The following is a 22,247-nucleotide window of genomic DNA, read 5'->3' as shown; positions in this document are numbered from 1 at the left end:
CCATGGACTTGTGCATGTCCAGCTTTTCTAAATAGTCCCTCACCTGTTCTTTCACTTCTGAGGGCTGCTCACCTCCTCCCCATACTGTGCTGCCCAGTGCAGCAGTCTGGGAGCTGACCTTGTCTGTGAAGACCGAGGCAAAAATAAAGCATTGAGTACTTCAGCTTTTTCCACAGCATCTGTCACTAGGTTGCCTCCCCCATTCAGTGAGGGTCCCACACTTTCCCTGGCCACTTTCTTGTTGCTAACATACCTGTAGAAACCCTTCTTGTTACCCTTCATATCCCTTGCTAGCTGCAATTCCAATTGTGCTTTGGCCTTCCTGATTACACCCCTGTATGCTCGAGTAATATTTTTATACTCCTCCCTAGTCATCTGTCCAAGTTTCCAGTTTTTGTAAGCTTCCTTTCTGTGTTTAAGCTCCCTGAAGATTTGTCTGTTAAGTCAACCTGGTTGCCCGCCATATTTGCTATTCTTTCTGCACATCAGAACACAAGGACACACATTCTGTCCTTCTGATATATTTGTATCCTGGTATTCCTGTGTCCCACTGATTATCCTCATTCCACCAAGTTTCTCTGATGCCTATTGCATCAATATCCTCATTTAATATGAGGCACTCTAGTTCACCCTTATTATTATTTAGACTTCTAGCATTTGTATATAAGCACTTAAAAAAAATTGTCACTTTTTAGCTGTCTGCCTTACATGATGTAATTGAATGGGAACCTTATGACTGTTTCTCATCAGATCCCACCCGCATTTTATCATCTTCCATCCTCTTCTCCTTACTAGGACGTAGCGAATCTCCAGTAATAGATCCTCCCCTAAGGGATGTCTCTGTCCGAACCATGCGCTCTTCCGCACCTGTCCGCTTTCCCCCAGCCCTTAGTTTAAAAACTGCTCTACGATATTTTTAATTACGATCTTTTTAAGTCTAATTTTAATTTTAGCAATCTGGTTCCATTTTGGTTTAGGTGGAGCCTATCCTTCCTGTATAGGCTCCCCTTTCCCAATGGTGCCCCAATTCCTAATACATCTAAACCCCTCCTCCATATACCGTCATCTCATCCATGCATTGAGACCCTGCAGTTCTGTCTGTGCGTGGAACTGGAAGCATTTCAGAGAATACTATCTTGGAGGTCCTGGACTTCAATCTCTTACCTAGCAGCCTAAATTTGGCCTCCAGGACCTCTCTCCTATCCTTCCCTATGTCATTGGTACCTACATGTAATACGACCACCGGCTCCCCCCAGCACTACACATAAGTCTATCTAGATGTGTCAAGAGATCCACAACCTTCACACCAGGCATGCAAGTCACCATGTGGTTCTTCCGGTCATCACAAACCCAGCTATCTATGTTTCTAATGACTGAATCCCACATAACTATTACCTGTCTCTTCTTAATAACTGGAGTTCCCTCCCATGGAGAGGTCCTCGATGGAAGAGGATACCATGACATCATCCAGAAGGAGGGTCCCAACTATGGGATCATTTCTTTCTGCTCCAGTTGGATGTTCTCCTTCCCTGAGACTTTTATCCTCCTCAACCATGCTAACCCACCAGTCAGTGCTTGTTTCTCAGGCCCAGAAGCAGCACTCCACCGTCTTCAGCTGCTCTGTGAATGCCACCAACAACCAGGAATTCTTTTTCGCTATGTCCCTCAGCTTTATCCCCGGTTGTTATGATACTTCTCGTGGGTCTGCAAATACAGGAGAATCAACTGTCCTGTATTTGCAATGTTCATGAGAATAGTGCAGAGCTCTGTGGGCACCATGCTCCTGTCAGAGATGGTGACACCGAAAAATGTTGCATGTGTTTGTGACTTTTTTTTTTTTTAATTATGGATATGGATGGCATTATGGGATGGAGACGGTTGCATGCTGAGAACATAAGTCCCTGGCTGAGTCATTTCTATCCCACAACATACTGCAAAAATTTCCCAAAAGTTATCCCAGTGTGTCACATACTGGACAGTGGTATGTGGCACACTGGGATAACTTCCTGTGGTGCAGTCACTTTGCATCAGTACAAGCACTCCTGGTCAGTACACGCAGCATCGACACAAGCAATCAAGCATACACGTGCCCATGCAGATAATTAACCAGTGGAGCAATTTACCTAGGGATGTGGTGGATTCTCCAGTACTTGAAGTCTTTAAACCAAGATTAGAATGTCTTTTACTGAAAGATCTGATGATCTTATAGACTCAAGATGATGATGAGTCTAAAAGATCTGTTCTGGCTCATCTAGAAGTTACTGGGCTGAATACAGGGGTAACTGGGTGAAATTCTATGGCCTGTGTGTTATGCAGGAGGTCAGACTAGATTATAATAGTTCCTTCGTGGGAGTTGTCAAGAGAGATGAAAGGCATTTTTCCCCTGCAAAAGGACTGGCATGCTGCTTCTGCAGGCCAAGAGCAACTGACCTCTAACTAAATTGCAATCAACTGAGCTCAACTATGCAGACCTGTCAGAAAGGCAGATCATACCTTCAAGCAAGAATGGGGCTTGCTAAAGCACGTGTCAAAGAGAGGCAAAGGGCTTATTTTTGCTCTTTAACACTGAGGTATCTCTCCACTTCCTACCTCCCTGGTGTTTTTAATGATCCTGGTAAAGGGGTAGAAAGAAACTATCCCACCACGCTGGGATACAGTCTAGAAGCATGGACAACTCTGCGGGACAACAACTTGTCACTAAAGCACAGGACCGGAAGTTAAGGTGATCTGGTCTCTATTCCCAGCTCTGCCACAGATTTACTGTTTGTTCTGAGTCAAATCACTTCCATTCTCTCTCTCAGTTTCCCTCTCTGTACAATGGGAATATTACTTGTTTCCCAAAGGGTTGTGAGAGTTAGTATCTGTGAAGCACTGAGATCATCAGTCAGAAGGCACTAGACAGCATCTAAATACAATACCTGGCAATGTCCCAGAGAATCTCCTGAGTGTCCTTTCCTTTGTTGCTCACCTAGACGTGCTCTGGTCCTGGGTCCCTGCATCTGACTCCGGAGCTCAGGCCTTAGGTGGAATTTCTTAGCTTCATCTACAAGGTCTCTGCACTGCAAACTGCACCGTATAAAAGGCTGGGGGAAAACATGCATATGTTGTATGTTTGATTTGTTTTAAATTCCCTAGAAACAATCATATTAGAACCAGCTCCACTGGATTTAAATGACATTAAAACTCTGACTTGCATGATGACCTACTGGCAACAGAGAAAGGCTGCAAGTGCTACAGATGAAAAAAGGCCAAAAACCTGCACAGTGCCAGATACTGCAGGGCTCCCTAACTGTGGAAGAACAAACAAGACTGAGTAAATTACCAAACTAAGATAAACCAATTTAAGCAATATTTAAACCAGTTCAACTACATCTGTGCTGGGGATTGGCATCAGGGTAATAAAATTAGTTTTAGATCAATTTCATTACACCAGTGAAACCATTCTAATGTAGTCTGTTGCAGGAAATTCTGCCCTGCTCGGTGAGGGTAACACAAATAGGCATCTCCAGCTGGATAAGGATAACGCTATGACTTTCTGTGACCTTCGAGACTTCTGCAGCGTCCGGTGCTGGCTCAGGGGCTGCCCAAGACAGGAAGCCCCTGGGCCAGCAGCAGCAGTTTGGGTGTGTGGGAGGGGGCTCAGGGCTGGGGCTTGGAGTGCAGGGCGGCGCTTACCTCGGGCAGGGGGCTCCCCTGCTGCCACCGGCATGTCCCTACAGCTCCTAGGCAGAGGGGCCAGGGGGCTCTGCACGCTGCCCATGCCCACAGGCACGTCACCTTGGGGTTCCCGGCTAATGGGAACTGCGGAGCCAGTGCTTGTGGCGGGAGCAGCATGCAGAGCCCCTCTGGCTGCCCCTCCCCCTAGGAGCTGCAGGGACATGCTAGTCGGAGCCAGGAGCCCGCCAGCCCCTCCAACCCTCCCCACCCTGCACAGGTCCTGGGCAACATGCCACCCACCCGCTCCCCCCCAGAGCCCACAGCACCCCCAGACCGCGCCCCCACAGCTCCCTGCCCCAAGTTTTAGTTAGGGATATATAGTAAAAGTCATGGACGGGTCATGTGACCGATCCATGAATTTTACTAAAAATACCTGTGACTAAAATGTAGCCTTAATTATAGGCCATCAGTGAAAGGAAACAGTGTGGAAAGCGTCCCCAATGTGTTCTATTGAGATATTTTGGGGACTGAACTATGGGATGTAAAGGAATAATGATATGGACTCTTAACCTCTCTATATCACAGGATCACTGTGCTGTTTATACCTCAGTGTCTATGACATCTGTGATGTAGCGGGGGGTAAGAAGCGGCATGCGCACGTACTGCAGCAGCTCTGGCAAGGAGTCCTCCCGTTCCTTTTTTGAGTGTTTCACCCAATTTATAACTGCCTCAAAAACAGGTTCTTCAGAATCCACCTAAAAAGAAAAAGCACTGATCAGACTTCAGAGCGTTGTTCCAGTGACTGGATTTGGGATAAGCAATGACTTTCTAGCTTGTTGACTCTGCTTCTCAGATAGCAAAAAGGCTGAATTCTTAAGCAACGGTTTATCATGAGAGTTTCTAAGAATGATATTTACAAATGATCACCAAGAAATTCTCTTTGATTTTTCCTATTTAAAGTGCCACCCAGTTGTTCTCTTTTATATCACCACCTCCTCTCCCAATAGCTTTCTGGAACTTTCCATAGCCATTAGAATTTACTCATTGTGCTCCCATTAACCCTCTGCAGCCCCTATTCAAATGCCCAAACGCTAACCTCTAACACCAGAGGCTCCGGCTTTCTTGGTCCATTTCTCCACACTTGAAGAAACCAACCTTCAAATACCCACCTCCTCCCAGAGATATTTATCGACTCTGGAAAGCTGAAATCTGTTGCAGAGAGCCCTGAGCACTTTGGCTAGGCTCTGAAAATACAAATTGTTTGACCGTAGGTAATTCCAGGGCACACTAAAAGTGCAACCACTGAGGAGAAGGCTCATAAGTAATTAAGGTTTCAGCAAATCACTAGGGTTGGGCAAGAATCAGCAATGGAACATGAGTACCCACCTTACTGCCAGCATGACTAGTGATTTCATTCCAGTCGTACAGGAAAGCCAGCTCCACTTCCTATGCTTTGGATTCTGCATCTCAAATGGGTTTTGCTTCAGAAGTAAGGGCACTTCAGATGTTAGGTAGATGTAGGGGTCTGGTAAAACCTCACAGGTTTCAGCCACAAGATGATACCCCAGCCAAACCAAGTGAGCATATCAGCAAACCCTTGGAGGATGGGGTAGGTTTAAAGATGAGGCAAAGCTCTTACCAGGAGAGCTCAGAGAGCAGAGCCCCAGAGATAAGGGGGCAGTTCTACATACAGAAACTCACTCTGAAACATAAAGCATACAGCCACGATCGGTCACTTCCGTTTAAACTATATCTGAAGTTAATTTTCTTCCTTTCAGTACTATACTTAGTGGGCTTGATCAAGAACACAGCACAAAATCTAAACATACCAAATGCATTAATTGATACTCTGAGAGCATCCTTGAAACACATAAGCAAGCAGAAGTGATCATGCCCTTCTCTGTTAATACCTGAACAGCAGATCCCTATACCTAACAAGTCTGCAGCTAAAATCCCACTTTAGAGACAGGAGAAGCTGCTGTAAACCCCAGGAATTTGAACACCACCAGCTTCATTTCCTCCCCAGTGTAATGTTGATAGCATACTCACTGAAATAATGGCAGAGGCATATCTGAATGTTACAGGATCTTTAACTCTGTGAAAACAAGTGATATTGCCACTTTTATAGTGTCCCCATGTGTGACATTGCACTCTCTAGGATTTTATAAAAATATGCTAATGAGCGTGAATATAATGTAACTGGAATATGCTTCATGCAAAAGGTCTCTTGTAAGGTACATTACAAAGCTTATAATCTACTGAGTGTGGTCATCCTATTTGTATAAATGTATGACTCTTGTATCTGAAACTAGAAATATGAATTATAACTCTGAGGTCCTATTGTAGTTATGCAAAGTGTGGGCCATTAATGGTGGTTTGGAATCTTGATGGCTCCCATTAACCAGGAAAACTGACTGTAGATGGATCTGTTTACTTGTAAGTCTTCCTGTATACTGTGTGCTGGCAAGAGGGTAATGAAGTCTTACAGTGACATGTGATCATGTCACCTGAACTGGAATCCATCTTGAACCTGGTGCTTTTCCATTGAGAAGAGGGGTGGGAATCCAGAGGGACAAAGGATTCCCACCTTATGCAAAAGATATATAAGTGAATGGAACAGAACAAATGGGGCGGCCATCATGAGAAATCCCCTAGCTACCACCTGAGCTGGAACAAGGGCTTTACCAGGGAAAAGATTGTGCCCAGACTAGGAAGGCGTCCAGTCTGTGAAAGAAACTTATTGAAACATCTGAGGGTGAGATCTTATATGTATTCAGTGTACTAGACTTAGACTTGAGTGTTTTATTTTATTTTGCTTGCTAATTCACTTTGTTCTGTCTGTTACTACTTGGAACCACTTAAATCCTACTTTCTGTATTTAATAAAATCACTTTTTACTTATTAACCCAGAATATGTATTAATACCTGGGGGGGCAAACAACTGTGCATCTCTCTCTATTAGTGTCATAGAGGGCGAACAATTCAGGAGTTTACCCTGTATAAGCTTTATACAAGGTAAAAAACGGATTTATTTGGGGTTTGAACCCATTGGGAGTTGGGCATCTGAGTGTTAAAGACAGGAATACTTCTTAAGTTGCTTTCAGTTAAGTCTGCAGCTTTGGGGCACATGGTTCAGACCCTGGGTCTGTGTTGGAGCAGACTGACGTATATGGCTCAGCAAGACAGGGGTGTTGGAGTCCCAAGCTGGCAGGGAAAGCAGGGGCAGAAGTACTCTTGGCACATCAGTTAGCAGTCCTAAGGGGGTTTCTGTGTTCCAACCTGACACACCATGATAAAAAAAAAAAAAAAAAAATCCATCTCCAAAATAACGGCTGGTACAGCATTAAAACCTCAGCTCCTGAGCTGAGTAAAACTGCCATCCACACATGGGTTGCTGTCTCCTGTTCTCCTCAACACACCTCCAGCTGCCAGAAACACTCAGAGCTCATCGTATCCATTCCCCCCTCTCCCCTTGAAATAGAAAAATGGCAAACAGGAAAACAGAGGGACAGCAGGATTAGCACATGAGCATCAACGATCCCAATCCAGGCATGCTGGTGAACTTCAGAAGCCCAAATTTACACCCATTTGTTTGCAACCTGGGATGCCAATCTTGGACTGTTCCTGGAATGGCCAGAATGGCTGCTACAATACAGAAATTTGGTTTAGCCCAATCTTTACAAGAATGACTGCAGGGCACCAATGCATATAGTCAAAACTTGATGGAGGAGTGCACAACTAGAAGATTGGAAGGTGAACTGCAAGACCACACTATGCTCAATGATGCAGCAGTTAGATGGCTGAACAATCTAGATATTAACTTGTGATGCATATGAAAAAACAATCCCAACCAGCCCAGCAGCCTTGAATAGAGGTGTGCTGCCCAGTCAAAGGGCAGATGTGATAGGACACACACCCTAATTTTGAAAAGCTCATCATGTTTATTGATTTTTTAATTATCAAAGGACATTTTAAAAGCAGTATACATTTTTAGGGCCTTTCAAATTCCATGGTGCCCCTTCTACTTTGAAGAAAGCAAATTAAACAGTTCTCCTGGACTGTTGTGATGTTTCTTGATTTGTGTTTGTCTCATTTACACTGTACATGTTTCGGGCCAGGGAATGCATCTTACTTAGAAAATTACTGTTTACATTTACTTTATTTTACAAAATACATCAGAATACAGTCGAATATTAATTAATTCAGAACTGAATCCTGGCACTTCAAATGGCAAAATCTTCCTGACATATAAACCTTTGATTAGTTTTTACATATACTGGATCCACTTCCACTTTATAGGCTCCATGAAAATATAAAATGCAGCTTACTAAATCAGGGCAGCCACCTGGTTAGAGATAATTTTTTAAGCGCTGACAATGTATTTGGCACTGTATGAGACACAGAATGAAGAGGTCCCTCCCTGAGAAACTCACAGTCCAAAAGAAATTGAGTAACATCTCAGGCTTAAAGAGAAATTCATACTTCTACCATCTTGATGCAGCAGATCTGGATGTGTGTCTTACAAATAAATAGCTGTCTAGTCCAATGATCAATTCTCAAAGCGGCCATCACTCCCAAGTACCTGCACTCCTCACAAACAGATCAATACAGCAGGAAACAGAACTAAGAGGTCACTAGTTTGGCCAACCTTTCAGTGGCTCCATTCAGTGACCCACTGCAGAGCTTTGGCACATATCTGAAACTTCATCTCTTGTATGTAGAAGTACATTTTAAAGATACTGATAATGTAAGAATCAGATGCTGCAGACACACACATTTCTTAACCAACAAGAGAACAAACAGGTAACTAACAAGTCATGATTGCAGTGTTTGTAAGCTAAACTCTCTATCCCCTTCCCTTCATATCTCTTGGTCTTTTCAGACTGTAGATTCTTGGCAGAGACTATCTTCCTATGTGTTTGGAAGGCACCCAGGACAGTGTGGGCACAAATATTTTTTTAAGGCTCCAACTCTGCAAACGTTTTCATATGTACTTAGCTTTACTCACACGAGCAGCTGCAGAGATGCCACTGGGACTGCTCACGCAAGTGAAGGTAAGCACATGCATAGGTGTTTGCAGGCTCAGACTCCAAGCAGTAATAACCTACATTACCAAGATTGCACCACAGATCACTGAAAATGAAAGAATTTTAAAAATACAACTACTTGTCACTAAATATGCTAGCTTTCCTTTCTGCGTTTCTTTCTGTTGTCCAAGCTGAATACAAAGTGTTAACAGTGATCTCAGCTGTGTCAAAGCAGAATAACTTTGCAATGGATTGACTATGTGATAGATTAGTTGGTGCACTGATCTGTTGATACAAGAGAATGGAAGATTGTGTTAAGACTTTGCATGACAGAGCGAGGGGGACATGCCAGTGCGAGCCAGGGAGCCCCCTCTGAAGTAAGCGCCACCCCACAACCCTACCCTCTGCCCCAGCCCCAAGGTGCGCAGCCTGGGACTTCTGCTGGGGGAGGGGGCGGCACGCAGCCCAGGACTCCTGCTGGTGCTTGGGAGGCCGGGGGGAGGAAGAAGAGGTTGGCGGGGCTGGCAGGCTCTCGGCTCCACCCAGCAGCCTGCAGCTTCTAGGGGGTGGGGTGGCCGAGGGGGCTCCTGCCATAAGCGCCGGCTCCGCAGCTCCCATTGGCCAGAAACTGCAGCCAATGGGAGGTACAGGGGCGGCACCCTGCAGCACTCTGAGCCCCCTGGCCCCTCTGCATAGGAGCTGCAGGGTCATGCCGGTGGGAGCCGGGGAGCCTCCTCCCAGAGGTAAGTGCTGCCCTGCACCCCAACCCCTTGCCCCAACCCTGAGCTCCCTCCTACACACCCAAACTGCTGCTCCTGGCCGCTGCAGAAGTCATGGAGGTCACAGAAAGTCACAGAATCCGTGACTTCCACGACAGACATGGAGCCTTATTCATAACCACAAGAGGCAAGACGTCACAGTGAGAGAGAGGAGGGTGAGTAGGGTGTCGCCTCCACAAAGAAGAGGACCAGGAGGAACTCCACACAGCCATCAGTTTCCGATTGATACTAGGTCCTCAACCCAGAAACTTTGGAAGACCTCTCTCTCAAGATCAAGCTGGTCCAAGGGAACGGCAAGATGTATGGGACACATGTGGATGGAGGCTTGACCCAAATGCTGAGCAAATCAAATTTGCCCAAAGAGTTCTCAAAGTGTCCAAGGAAGACAGACGCCGCTTGTTGGGGATTCAATACGCACAAGAATAGAACGAACATTCTACAAGGGGCAGGCAGGCAGACAACACGGTGCTGTATTCCCAGAATCAATACATGAGACGTCATTCTAAGATAAGATAGACTTCTGAGGTGAATATGCAACTATCTATTGGTGATGGTTCATATTGGCAATAATGACACTGTATCAAGGAATATCTCGCAGATCAAAGATGAGTTCAGCGAGCTCAGAAACATACTGAAGAATAACGTCTAAGCAATCTTTTAGAGCCTTCCTGTCGCATGAGAGAAGGAAGCTAGAAGGCCTAAGATTCTAGAAGTGAACTGCGGAGTAAGTGAGCAGTGATGGAAACATTGGTACACTTTCTATGTGGAGCTGTATGGCCTCCACCTCAGGACAATCTCCTCTAGGACAGGCTGGCTAGAGTAGTCAACAGGAAATTAAACGAGTAACAAAAGGAGAGGGCAAAAATATAAGCACTCATTTAACACAAAAATCAAGATGTTGAGAACAAAATTAATAAAGGAACCAAAGGACATGAAGACAAGAAATTCTTGTCTTGCCCATACACCAGGGCTGGAAGCCTGCGTAACAAACAACAGGAACTGGAATTGAATTTATGCTCATAAATGAACAATCTATTTGGTATTACTGAAACCTGCTGGGATGATTCCCATGATTGGAATGTTAAAATCAATGGTATAACATACCTAGAAAAGGCTTGAGTGGGCAAAAGCGGAGGGGGAGTAGCACTCTATGTCAAAAAACGAATTACCTGTTTCAGAGTCACTGATAACTCAGAAGAAAATGATCTTGGATGCTTATGGATCAATGTCAGGGTGGATAAAAATCAATGATTTAAAAAAAATTTTTTTTGTATTTGATTAGATTTTTTTGATAATATGCTTTTTGAGGAAAAAACCTATCTAAGGAGAGTTTTATCATGGAATAGGGATTATAAATTCTAATTCTGTAGTATGAGAAAACATATTCATGTAATGTTTAAGAAAAGTTTTATAAATGAGTTCCAATACATCATGAATTAGGGACCCAATTTTATGGGACTCCAGGGGCTTCTGTACAGATTATTTAGGTTAATTTTTCTATCTACCCAATGGGACTCAATGCTCAGTCTAGAAGATACCATCAGAGATGCTTAATTTTACAGTTCTCAAACTGTGGATTTGTGCCTCCAGAGATAACATGCTTGTTAACAGCAAAAATGTTTTTACCTAAGTAAATAAGTAAATAAATAAATAGAGGTGAGAAATAACAGACCTCAAGCCTATTGTCCCTCTGCAAATTTGTGTACAACGAGACAATCCCTTACCTCTCTCTAAAAGTGCAAAGTTTCAAAATGTTCAATGTTGGGGGCGGAATAGATCTGAACAAGAAGTCTGGAGATAAATGCGAGAAGGGAGGGACAGGCAGTAGAAACAAAAGTGAAAGTGTTTGAGCAGCATATTCCAGAAGTCTTGAGGTCTTTCTGAGTATAGCCTTCATTGATTTGAGATCTACCATACCATTATCTCACTGGAAGGGAAAACCTATAATGGCAGCAGGCCGTAAATGAGACCCAGTTTGGGAATATGAACCATTCAAGAAATATATATTTGCTGATGATATTTTAAAGAAAGTCACACCAGTGAACTGGTGGAAGTCACTTAAGTACTTGGATTCAGAGACTGTTGAAGTGATAATCTCACTTTTAAACAGCAGTAGCTTCTTCTGCCAGTGTAGAAAGAATATTTTCTTCCTTTGGACTAACTCATTCCAAATTGAGAAATCGTTTGGGACCTGAAAAAACAGGAAAGCTTGTTTTTCTTTTCCAGATTATGAACAAACAAGAAAATGAAGGTGAAGACAACAGTTAGCTACAGAAGCCAATATTTTAAGTTTCTCATGTTGACCTGGCTGACAGTCAATTTTAATTTGTTTTTTTTAATATTTCATTTAACTATTTTAGTTTAAAACAATTTTAACAAAAAACAAAACAAACCTGATTTTAAAAACTTGAATGTTTAACTAAATTCAAAAATTCATATGCTTGTTTTGTTAAAAGATTATATGTTTGCTGTTGAAGAAAAAAATCCAAAATACATAATATTGTTGTTTTAGTTAAAACAATTTAAATGTCTATCTGGTGATGTTCTCCTCCTAATACAGCATGGCAAGAAAAATCCTCCAAATATTATGGATTAACCTGTTGAATTGGAGATAGTTCACCTCCCAAAGACTTCATAAATATCTGCTTCCATTACCTTTGGTAAATGAAATAACCAAACAATCATTCATTTTCTGATATAGCTGTAAAACTAATCTGAAAAGTTTTCAAAATAAATCACTGCTTAAAAATGTATAGCGTGTACCTTCTAAAAATGAAACCTACATCTACCTCTCAGTTGTGAAGAATATGTATTAAGGTTATAACACCAACAAGAATGAACTTTTATGTAGAAATCCATGATTAAATTGAGTCTTCCTGACTAGTGATTTCAATCAAACCCACCCTGATCAATGTCCTAACAGATAAAGCACAATATGGGATATTAGTTGTGTCTGCTACAGACCCACAAATCACATTATAGAACAGGTTGATTGTCTCCTTTTGCACCTATCTATAAAGTATAGGGGAAAAAAAAATATGTGATCACATGGGACTTGAATTTCAGTGACATCTGCTGGAGGTCTCATACTGTCAGTATTGAAACATCCTTGGAATTTCTAAACATAATAGATGAGAATTTCCTAATTCAAAAAGTGTTGCATCCAACATGGGGGAATTCTATATTAGAACTTATCATAGAATCATAGAATAACACGGTTGGAAGGGACCTCAGGAAGTCATCTAGTCCAAACCCCTGCTCAAAGCAGGACCAATCCCCAATTTTTGCCCCAGTTCCCTAAATGGCCCCCTCAAGGATTGAATTTACAACCCTGGGTTTAGCAGGCCAATGCTCAAACCACTGAGCTATCCCTCCCCCCTTTATCACCTTGTCTTGATAAAGAGGAACTGATCACAGAACTAAAAATAAACAGTAGCTTAGGAACAAGGGATCATAAGTTGATTACATTTATAATGTGGAAGCAGATTAAACTACAGACCAGTGATACACATACTTGATGCTTTAAAAGGAATCAATTTTACAAAGCTGGAAACAATTATTAGCCAAACCAGCTGGGAGGAAGAATCAGAAAAATGGGAACGATATTTGGGAATTAACAACACTTTTCTAGATTCCCAAAAGCCACAATCCCACAATTGAGGAAGACGGGCTGCACTAGTTAAAAATACTGATTTAGAGGGGAAGTGAAAGCAGGTATACAAAATAAATATATAAATTATATTTATATATATACACAAATGGAAGGAAGGGGAAGTTAATAGTAATGAATATAAATCAGATGCTAACAAGTATAGAAAATTGATAAGAGAAGAAAGGGACAAAAGGAGAAATGGTCAGCAGAATTAAGGACAATAAGGAGGAGTGTTTTAAATATAGTAGGATCAAAAAGAATCCTAACAATGGTATTGGTCCATTATAAGATGGAAATGGTAGAAGTATCAATAATAGTGCAGAAAAGACAGAAGTGTTCACAAAATTCTTCTGTTCTATATTAGGGAAAAAACACTGATGTAGTTATATCATATAACACACTAGTGGAATGGAAAGAACCTCAGGAGGATGTCCAACAGCAGCTACTAAATTTAGACATTTTAAGATCAGCAGGTCTGGATTACTTCCATTGAAGAGTTTTTAAAAGAGTTGGCTGAGGAGCTTGCTGGACCATTAACGTTGATTTTCAATCAAACTCAGAGGACAGGAAAGTTCAAAAAGACTGAAAGAAAGGTAATGTTGTGCTAGTTGTTAAAAAGGATAAACAGGATGACCTGGGTAATTATAGATGTGTCAGCCTGACATCGATCCCAAGCAAAATAATGGAGCAGCTGATACAAGACTTGATTAATAAAGAATTAAAGGGTGGTAATATAATTAATACAAATCAATATGGGCTTATGGAAAATAGATCCTGTCAAATTAACTAGATATCTTTTTTTGATGAGATTACAAGTTTGATGGAAAAAGCTAACAGTGTTGATGTAAATGAATATTCTTAGAACTCTAATGAGTTTGACTTGATAGTGCATGACATTTTGATAAAAAAGACTAGAAAGATATAAAATCATCATGCCACACATTAAATTGGTTAAAAGCTATCTAACTTATAGGTCCCAATATGTAATCGTAAACAAGAAATATTCATTGAGCGGGTGAGTTCTGAACAGGGCTCGTCAGGGATTGGTTCTTTCCTCTATGTTATTTAACATTTTTATCAATGACATGAAAAAAACAGATTCATAGATTCCAGAGCCAGAAGGGACCACTGTGATCATCTAGTCCAGTGGTTTTCAACCTATTTTCATTTGTGGACCCCTAAAAATTTTTAAATGGAAGGGTGGATCCCTTTGGAAATCTCAGACATAGTCTGCAGACCCCCTAGAGGTTCACGGACCACAGGTTGAAAACCAATGGTCTAGTCTGACCTCCTGTATAACATAGGCCATAGAAACAAATCCTAGAGCGTATATTTTAGAAAAACATCTAATCTTGATTTAAAAAATGTCAGAATGATAGAGGATCCTCCATGACCCTTGGCAAATTTTTCTAATAGTTAATTAGTCTTACTGTTAAAAATTTACAAGATTTAAAAATGCTCTGTCTTTGTCTAGGTTCAACTTCCAGCCATTGGAAGTGGTACCTGACAACAGAACAAGGAGTAATGGTCTCAAGTTGCAGTGGGGGAGGTTTAGGTTGCATATTAGGAAAAGCTTTTGCAATTAGGAGAGTAGTGAAGCACTGGAATGGGTTACCTAGGGAGGTGGTGGAATTTCCTTCCTTTGAGGTTTTTAAGGTCAGGCTTGACAAAGCACTGGCTGGGATGATTTAGTTGGGGATTGGTCCTGCTTTGTGCCGGGGGTGGGACTAGATGACCTCCTGAGGTCCCTTCCAACCATGATATTCTATGATCATATTGGATCACCTTTCTCTGCTAGACTGAAGAGCCCTTTATTAAATATTTGTCATTTAAATACTTACAGACTGTAACCAAGTCACCCCTTAACCTTCTCTTTATTAATCCAAACATATTGAGCTCTTCCAGTCTTTCACTATAAGGCATATTTTCTAATCCTTTAATCATTCTCATGGCTCTTCTCTAAACCCTCTCCAATTTATCCACAGCTGTCTTGAATTATGGACACCAGAATTGGACACGGTATTCCAGCAGCAGTTGCATCAGTGTCAAACACGGAAGTAAAACAACTTCTCTACTCCTACTCAAGATTCTCTTGTTCATGTATCACAAGATTGCATTAGCTCTTTTGATCACAGCATCATGCTGGGAGCTCATATTCACATCATTATGCATCATTATCCCCAAAATCTTTTTCAGTCACTGCTTCCCGGGATAGAGCCCCCCATCCTGTAAGTATGGCCTACATCCTGTGTTCTAGATGTTCACATTTACATTTAACTGTATTAAAACACACACACGCATATATATATTACACTTGTGCCCAATCTACCAAGTGATACCAACTGCTCTGAATCACTAACCTGTCCCCTTCATTATTACCACTCCCCCTATTTTTGGGTCATCTGTAAACATTATGCATGATGATTTTGTGTTTTCTTCCAGGTCACTGATAAAAATGTTAAATAGTGTAGGGCCAAGAACTGATCCCTGCTGATCCACACTGGCAACACCTGCTTCATGAATATTCCCTATCAGACAATTTTTAATCCATTTAATGTGTGTTATGTTCTTTTATATCATTCCAGTTTTTTAATCAATATTGTGTGTGGTACCAAGTCAAACACCTTACAAAAGTCTATTATGGCAACACAATTACCTTTATCAACCAAACTTGTAATCTCATTATAAAAAAGGTATCAAGTCAGTTTGACAGGATCTATTTTCCATAAAACCCATGTTGATGTGCACTAATTACATTACCCTCTCTTAAGTCCCATATCAGCCACTCCATTATCTTGCCCAGGATCGAGTCAGACTGACAGGCCTATAATTATCAAGGTCATCCGTTTACCTTTTATAACAACTGGCACAACATTAGCTGTCTTTCGGTCTTCTGGAACTTTCCCAGTTGTCCAAGACTTATTGAAAATCAACATTAATGATCCAGCAAGATTCTCAGCCAGCTCTCTTAAAACTCTTGGATGCAAGCTATCTGGACCTACATTTCAAAATGTCTAACTTTAGTAGCTTCTGTTTCACACAGAATCATAGAATATCAGGGTTGGAAGGGACCTCAGGAGGTCATCTAGTCCAACCCCCTGCTCAAAGCAGGACCAATCCCTAACTAAATCATCCCAGCCAGGGCTTTCTCAAGCCTGACCTTAAAAATACCTAAGGAAGGAGATTCCACCACCTCCCTAGGTAACGCATTCCAGTGTTTCACCACCCTCCTAGTGAAAAAGTTTTTCCTAATATCCAACCTAAACCTCCCCCACTGCAACTTGAGACCATTACTCCTTGTTCTGTCATCTGCTACCATTGAGAACAGTCTAGATCCATCCTCTTTGGAACCCCCTTTCACATCCTCCTGAGATACTAATGGAATGAAAAGTGTGTTAAGCAGCAGCATATGACAAGATTATATCAGGTTTTTCCCCATATACAGTACAGAAATATTTATTGAACACTGCTACTTTTCTGCATTATTACTGATTATTTTACCATTTCCATCTAGTAATGGAAATATTAGTCAGGATTGTTTTTGTTCCTAATATATTTAATAAATTCCCTATTGTCCTTAATTCTGCTAGCCATAGACATCTCCTTATATCCCTTATAAATTTTCTACAATTCCCAACTTCTGATTTATATTCATTACTATCAACTTCCCCTTTCTTCCATGTGTTATATATTTATTTTTTTAAAAGCTACCTTTACTTCCTCTCTAAACCAGGTCAGTTTTTTCACCAGCATGGCCTTCTTCCTCAGTTACAGGATTGTATTTTTTTGGGTATCTTGTAATGTGTTCTTAAATGATTCCCAATTATCATTTATATTTTTCTGATTAAATTCTTCCTCCCAGCTGATCAATCTTATAATTATTTTCAACTTTATGAACTTGGCCCTATTAAAACACCAAGTATATATAACTGGTTTGAACTTTATTCTGCTTCCACTTTATAAATGTGATGAACTTAGGATCACTTGTACTTAAGGTACCCATTAATTTTTAGTTCTGTGATCAGTTCCTCTTATCTATCAAGACAAGCTCTAACAAAGAATTCCCCCATGTTTGCTGCAACACTTTGAGAGTTAGGATATTTCCATCTATAATGTTTAGAAATTCCAAAGACGTTTCAGTATTAACATCATGAGACCTCCAGCAGATGTCACTCAAACTGAAGTCCCACATGATCATACAGCGTTTTCCCCTACATATTATAGATAGAATCACAGAATAAAATATTAGAGTTAGAAGAGACCTTAGGAGGTCACCTAGTCCAATCCCCTGCTTGAAGCAGGACCAACACCAACTAAATCATCCCAGCCAGGGCTTTGTCAAGCTTGGGCTTAAAAACCTCTAAGGATGGAGGTTCTACCACCTCCCTAGGTAACCCATTCCAGTGCTTCACCACCCTCCCAGTGAAATAGTGTTTCTTAATATCCAACCGAGACCTCCCCTACTGCAACTTGAGACCATTGCTTCTTGTTCTGTCATCTGCCACCACTGAAAACAGCCTAGCTCCATACCCTTTGGAACCCGCCTTCAGGTAGTTGAAGGCTGCGATCAAATCCCCCCTCACTCTTCACTTCTGCAGATTAAATAAGCCCAGTTCCCTCAGCCTCTCCTCATAAGTCATATGCCCCCGCCCCCCAATAATTTCCATTGCCCTCTGCTGGACTCTCTCCAATTTGTTCACATTCCTTCTGTAGTGGTGGGACCACAGCTGGACACAATACTCCAGCCCCAGGAAAAATCATGGAGCAGGTCCTCAAGGAATCATTTTGAAGCACTTAGAGGAGAGGAAAGTGATCAGGAACAGTCAGCATGGATTCACCAAGGGCAAGTCATGCCTGACTAACCTAATTGCCTTCTATGATGAGATAACTGGCTCTGGATGAGGGGAAAAGCAGTGGATGCATTATGCCTTGACTTGAGTGCAGGACTGCCCTGCCAAAGGCTACTCCCTCGCCTGCTGGGTAATGGTGTAGTGTGACGTGAAGATGTGGATGGAAGACCATGTTGCTGCCATGCATATGCCCTGGATAGGGATCTGAGCCAGGAATGCTGCAGACGACGCCTGCGCTCTCGTGGAGTGCACCATAAGCGGAGGGGCTGGAAGTTTTGCCAGGTCATAGCAAGTCCTGATACAGGACGTGATCCGTGATGAAATGCGCTGGGATGAGATCGGGAGCCCCCTCAACCTTTCTGCGACTGCAATAAAGAGCTGCAGTGACTTACGAAATGGCGTTGTGCGCTCAATGTAGAATGCTAGGGGACGCCTAACATCCAGGGAATGAAACATGTACTCTCTGTTACTGGCATGGGTCTTAGGGAAGAACCTAAGTAAAAACAGGTCTTGGTTCACATGAAACTGGAAGACTATCTTTGGCAGAAACACAGGGTGGGGGCAGAGCTGCACCCTGTCTTTATAAAATACCGTATGGGAGGTTCGGAAGTCAGCGCTCTGAGCTCAGATACCCTTCTGGCCAAGGTTATGGCCACCAGAAAGTCCACCTTCCAGGAGAAGTAGGACAGAGGGCAGGTTGCCATGGGCTCGAAAGGGGTCTCCATGAGTGCGGACAGGACTAGGTTAAGGTCCAACTGGGGAATGGGCCGTCGTACCTGGGGATAAAGTCTGTCTAAGCCCTTGAGAAACCTGCACACCATGGGATTACTGCTCCCGAGTGAAAAGCCGAAATGGCAGCAAGGTGTACCCTGAGAGAGGATATTGCCAACCCCTGCTGCTTAAGGTATAACAGGTAGTCCAAAACAAGGGGAACTGACGCTAGCTGTGGTGTGGTTCGCTTCCCCTTTGTCGAGACCAGATGGAAAAACGCTTCTTCTTTGCCAGGTACGTGGCACGAGTGGAGGGCTTCCTACTTCCCAGCAGGACCTGGGTCTGAATAATGAAGCTTAAGAGAGTTCAGCCATGGAGTTTCCACACCATGAAGTGGAGGGACTCCAGATTGGGGTGTTGCAGATGGCTGTGGTCCTGTGTGATTAGGGTCAGGCATACAGGAAGCACCACTGGCCTGTCCACTGAGAGGTTCATCAACATGGTGAAACAGTGCTGGTGGGGCCACGCTGGCGCTACGAGGATCAAGGAAGCCCCATCTTGGCGAGTCTTGAGGAGGACTTTGTGTATGAGAGGGAAGGGCGGGAATGCGTACAGCAGGTGACTCGTCCATGAAAGGCATCCACGATGGAGCCTGAGCTGTGGTTCAGGAAAACAGAACCGCTGGCACTTCCTGTTGCTCCACGTCGCGAACAGGTCGATGTGGGGAGAACCCCACCTCTGGAAAATCAAGCATGAGAAGTGCAGCCTGAGGGACCATTCGTGACCGTGAAATGAACGTCTGGGGTGATCGGCTAGTTCGTTTTGCGCTCCTGGAAGGCAGGATGCCTCTAGGAGTATCGAGTGGGCAACACAAAAATCCTACAGCTCAAGGGCTTCCTGGCACAGGGGAGAGGAGCGAGCACCACCCTGTTTGTTTATATAGAACATTGCTGCAGTGTTGTCCGTCAGCACTGACACACATGCACCCTGCAGGTGGGCCTGGAATGCCTGACATGCCAGACGAACCGCCCTCAGCTCCCTTACGTTGATATGCAGTGATAATTCTGTGTGGGACCATAGGCCTTGAGTTCTGATATTGCCCAGGTGCACTCCCTAAACGAGCGCCGAGGCGTCTGTGACCAGGGATAGCAAGGTTGGGGTTTGGCAAAGGGTACTCCTGCACAGACCACTTGTGGTTGCAGCCACCAGCGGAGAGACCCGAGAATGCGAGGGTGGAGGATAACTATTGCATCCAAAGGGTCCCTGCCTGGCCTGTATACCTGTGCCAAAGAGCTCCAAGAGTTGACAGCATAGCGGCTGAGTACTGCTTGCTGGTTGGCCACTCAAAGCTGGAGCCCCCTGGACGAGTAGACCTTCCGGCTGAAAAGGTCCAGCTTCTTAGCGTCCTGTGACTTAGGTGCGGGACCCAGCTGTCCTTGCCTCTCTTTGTGGTTTGCAGCATCGACCACCAGAGTCCCCAATTGGGGGTGGGTGAAAAAAAAGTGACCATACCCGTTCTGCAGCACAAAATAGCATCTTTCCACCCCTTCAGTGGTGGGTAGTATAGAGGCCTGGGTCTGCCAGAGCACCTGGTGTTTTGGATCGTTCTTATGAGGGGCAAGGCCACCCTAGAAGGACCTTCAGGGGCAAGGATGTCCACCATCAGGTCAGAGTCCTCCATGACCTCCTCTGCCTGGAGATTGAGATTTAGGGCCAACCTTCTAAGGAGGTCCTGGTGTCCCTTGGTATCCATCGCGGTAGGGTGGTGGTGGTGCCTGCCACTGCCTCGTCTAGCAAGGAGGAGGCCCATGGGACAGGGTCTCCTGCCCTTCTGGCTCTCTGGAGGCTGAGTCAGGTACTTCGGAGCCTCCCGTGACTGGAGGTGGCTCTAGTGTCACTGATGGTGCTGGTTTGAGAACTGAGCCTGAGCGTGACAGCCCAGAGTCCCTGTCTCGTGCAGGGTCCTCAGGAGCCCTGGGGGTGTGGCAAGCCAGCGACGTTGCTTGCGGCAGGGGGAGGGGGCACCACGTGGTTCAGATGCCACCGATGTCAGCCTGGAGCCCTGACCCTGAGCCTGATGGTAGGCCCAAGGGGTCAAAAAGGGCCATTGGACTAGGCCCTGCCATTGGGGTGGCCAGGCAACCACCAGTGCTCATGGTTCCACCCGTCTGCAGTGCTCGGACCGGTGCCAGGACCGGGAGCAGCAGTGGCTGCGTCTAGAGACAGAAGACTCGGCGTCTGACTCGGACGAGTAGTCTGTGCCTGACCATGGGGGGACGGAGCTGGGGAACCGTATCGGGGAGATGGCGAGCGGTGCCATAACATCACAGGCTTACCATGATGGTGAACCGGGGCGGTGCCGCAGCTACACGCAGTGCCAGGATAGATATTTCAGTCAGTGCCTGAGCCTGCACCTGTAGGGCCAGGGACTGCACTGTCATGGCAACATGGTCCTGTGCTGCCTCATAGGTGTCCAGCGTGAATGGAAGGTCGAGTTCGTCCTCCCAACGCTCCCGAGTCAGGAATTCCACCAGCACCGGACTCAACAGGCCTCCTGTTGGGGCCGGAGTCAATGGTGCCAGGTCTTGAGGCCCAGACCGTGGGTGCCCCGCTGGAGTCCCCTCGCGGCTTCTTGATGGGGGGAACGGCCCCGTCCGCCTTCTTTTTCTTATGCAGCACCAGGGACTGCGAGCAGTGCCGCATGGCACTGGCTTTACGAGTTGGGGAGCGTTGCTGGAGCTCCTTCGAGGAACCCTTCCTCAGTGCCAGGACATCCCACACCGAGGCCGGGGCGCTGTGCACTGATGATGCCGGTGCCGCTTCTGGTGCCAGCTGTGGACAGAGGGCCGACTCCTTCAGGAGGCACTTCAAACAATAGCCCAGCTCTCTCTTAGCCCTGGGTTTGAAACTCCTGCAAATTGGGCACTTATTTGTCTGATGGCCTTGTCCTGGGCACTTGAGACAGACAGCATGCGGATCGCCTGTAGGCATAGGTTTCGCCACCTCTTGCACACCTTAAACCCCTGCGACCAAGGCATGCCCTGGTGCCTGGGGAAACTAGAGCGGGTCGGAAGCCCCCCAAAAGTAAGTCCAACTAACTACTATATAATGAACTAACAACTAAGAAAAGGGAACCACTATGTAGGCGCTTGCAAATGCAAGAGACTGAGCTGCTCCAACAACTGTCACTGGCGGTAAGAAGGAACTGAGCCGGCGGCGGGTCGGCAGGGACCTATATACACTGCCGTAAGGTGCCACTTCAGGGGCCTCCACAGCCGACCCGACGGGTACCGCTAGGGGAAAAACCCTCCAACGATCGTGCAGGCGGCGCACACACCCCCCTACTGGAATGCACGTGAGCAATCACTCGAAGAACATACGCTCCTAGTGTAATTCTAAGGCCAAAGGGGCTAATACAGAGGTCTCAAAGTCCAGGCCCGCAGGCCATCTGCGGCCCGAGAACCTCCCCACTGAGGGCCATGGAAACTTTAAAAAAGTTTTTTCATGCAGCCCTCATGGCTGCCAGTCGGGAGAGTGATGCAGGAGGGGAGCGGCAGGAGAGATTTACATG

General features: G+C 44.5%; 1 protein-coding gene across 3 annotated transcripts in view; it reads right to left on the bottom strand.

The window, feature by feature from the left end:
• The window catches only part of KLHL12 (kelch like family member 12), a 105,478-nt gene that overhangs the window by 61,931 nt on the left and 21,300 nt on the right, over positions 1–22,247 (bottom strand). For all 3 annotated transcript variants that reach the window (XR_013348545.1, XM_077839477.1, XM_077839476.1), the window contains exons 4-5: positions 4,263–4,412; positions 2,969–3,083 (exon numbers count right to left, since the gene is read on the bottom strand). Coding sequence is in view for 2 of the 3 variants with exons in the window: in XM_077839477.1 (XP_077695603.1) it covers positions 2,969–3,083; positions 4,263–4,412 (265 nt within the window). In the remaining variant the exon portion in view is untranslated. The remainder of the gene's footprint in view (positions 1–2,968; positions 3,084–4,262; positions 4,413–22,247) is intronic.

This window comes from Eretmochelys imbricata, chromosome 21 (genome assembly GCF_965152235.1).
Source record: "Eretmochelys imbricata isolate rEreImb1 chromosome 21, rEreImb1.hap1, whole genome shotgun sequence".
NCBI lineage: Eukaryota > Metazoa > Chordata > Testudines > Cheloniidae > Eretmochelys > Eretmochelys imbricata.
The sequence above is the reverse complement of the archived record's forward strand: the minus strand, read 5'-3'. Positions and strand labels throughout refer to the sequence as shown.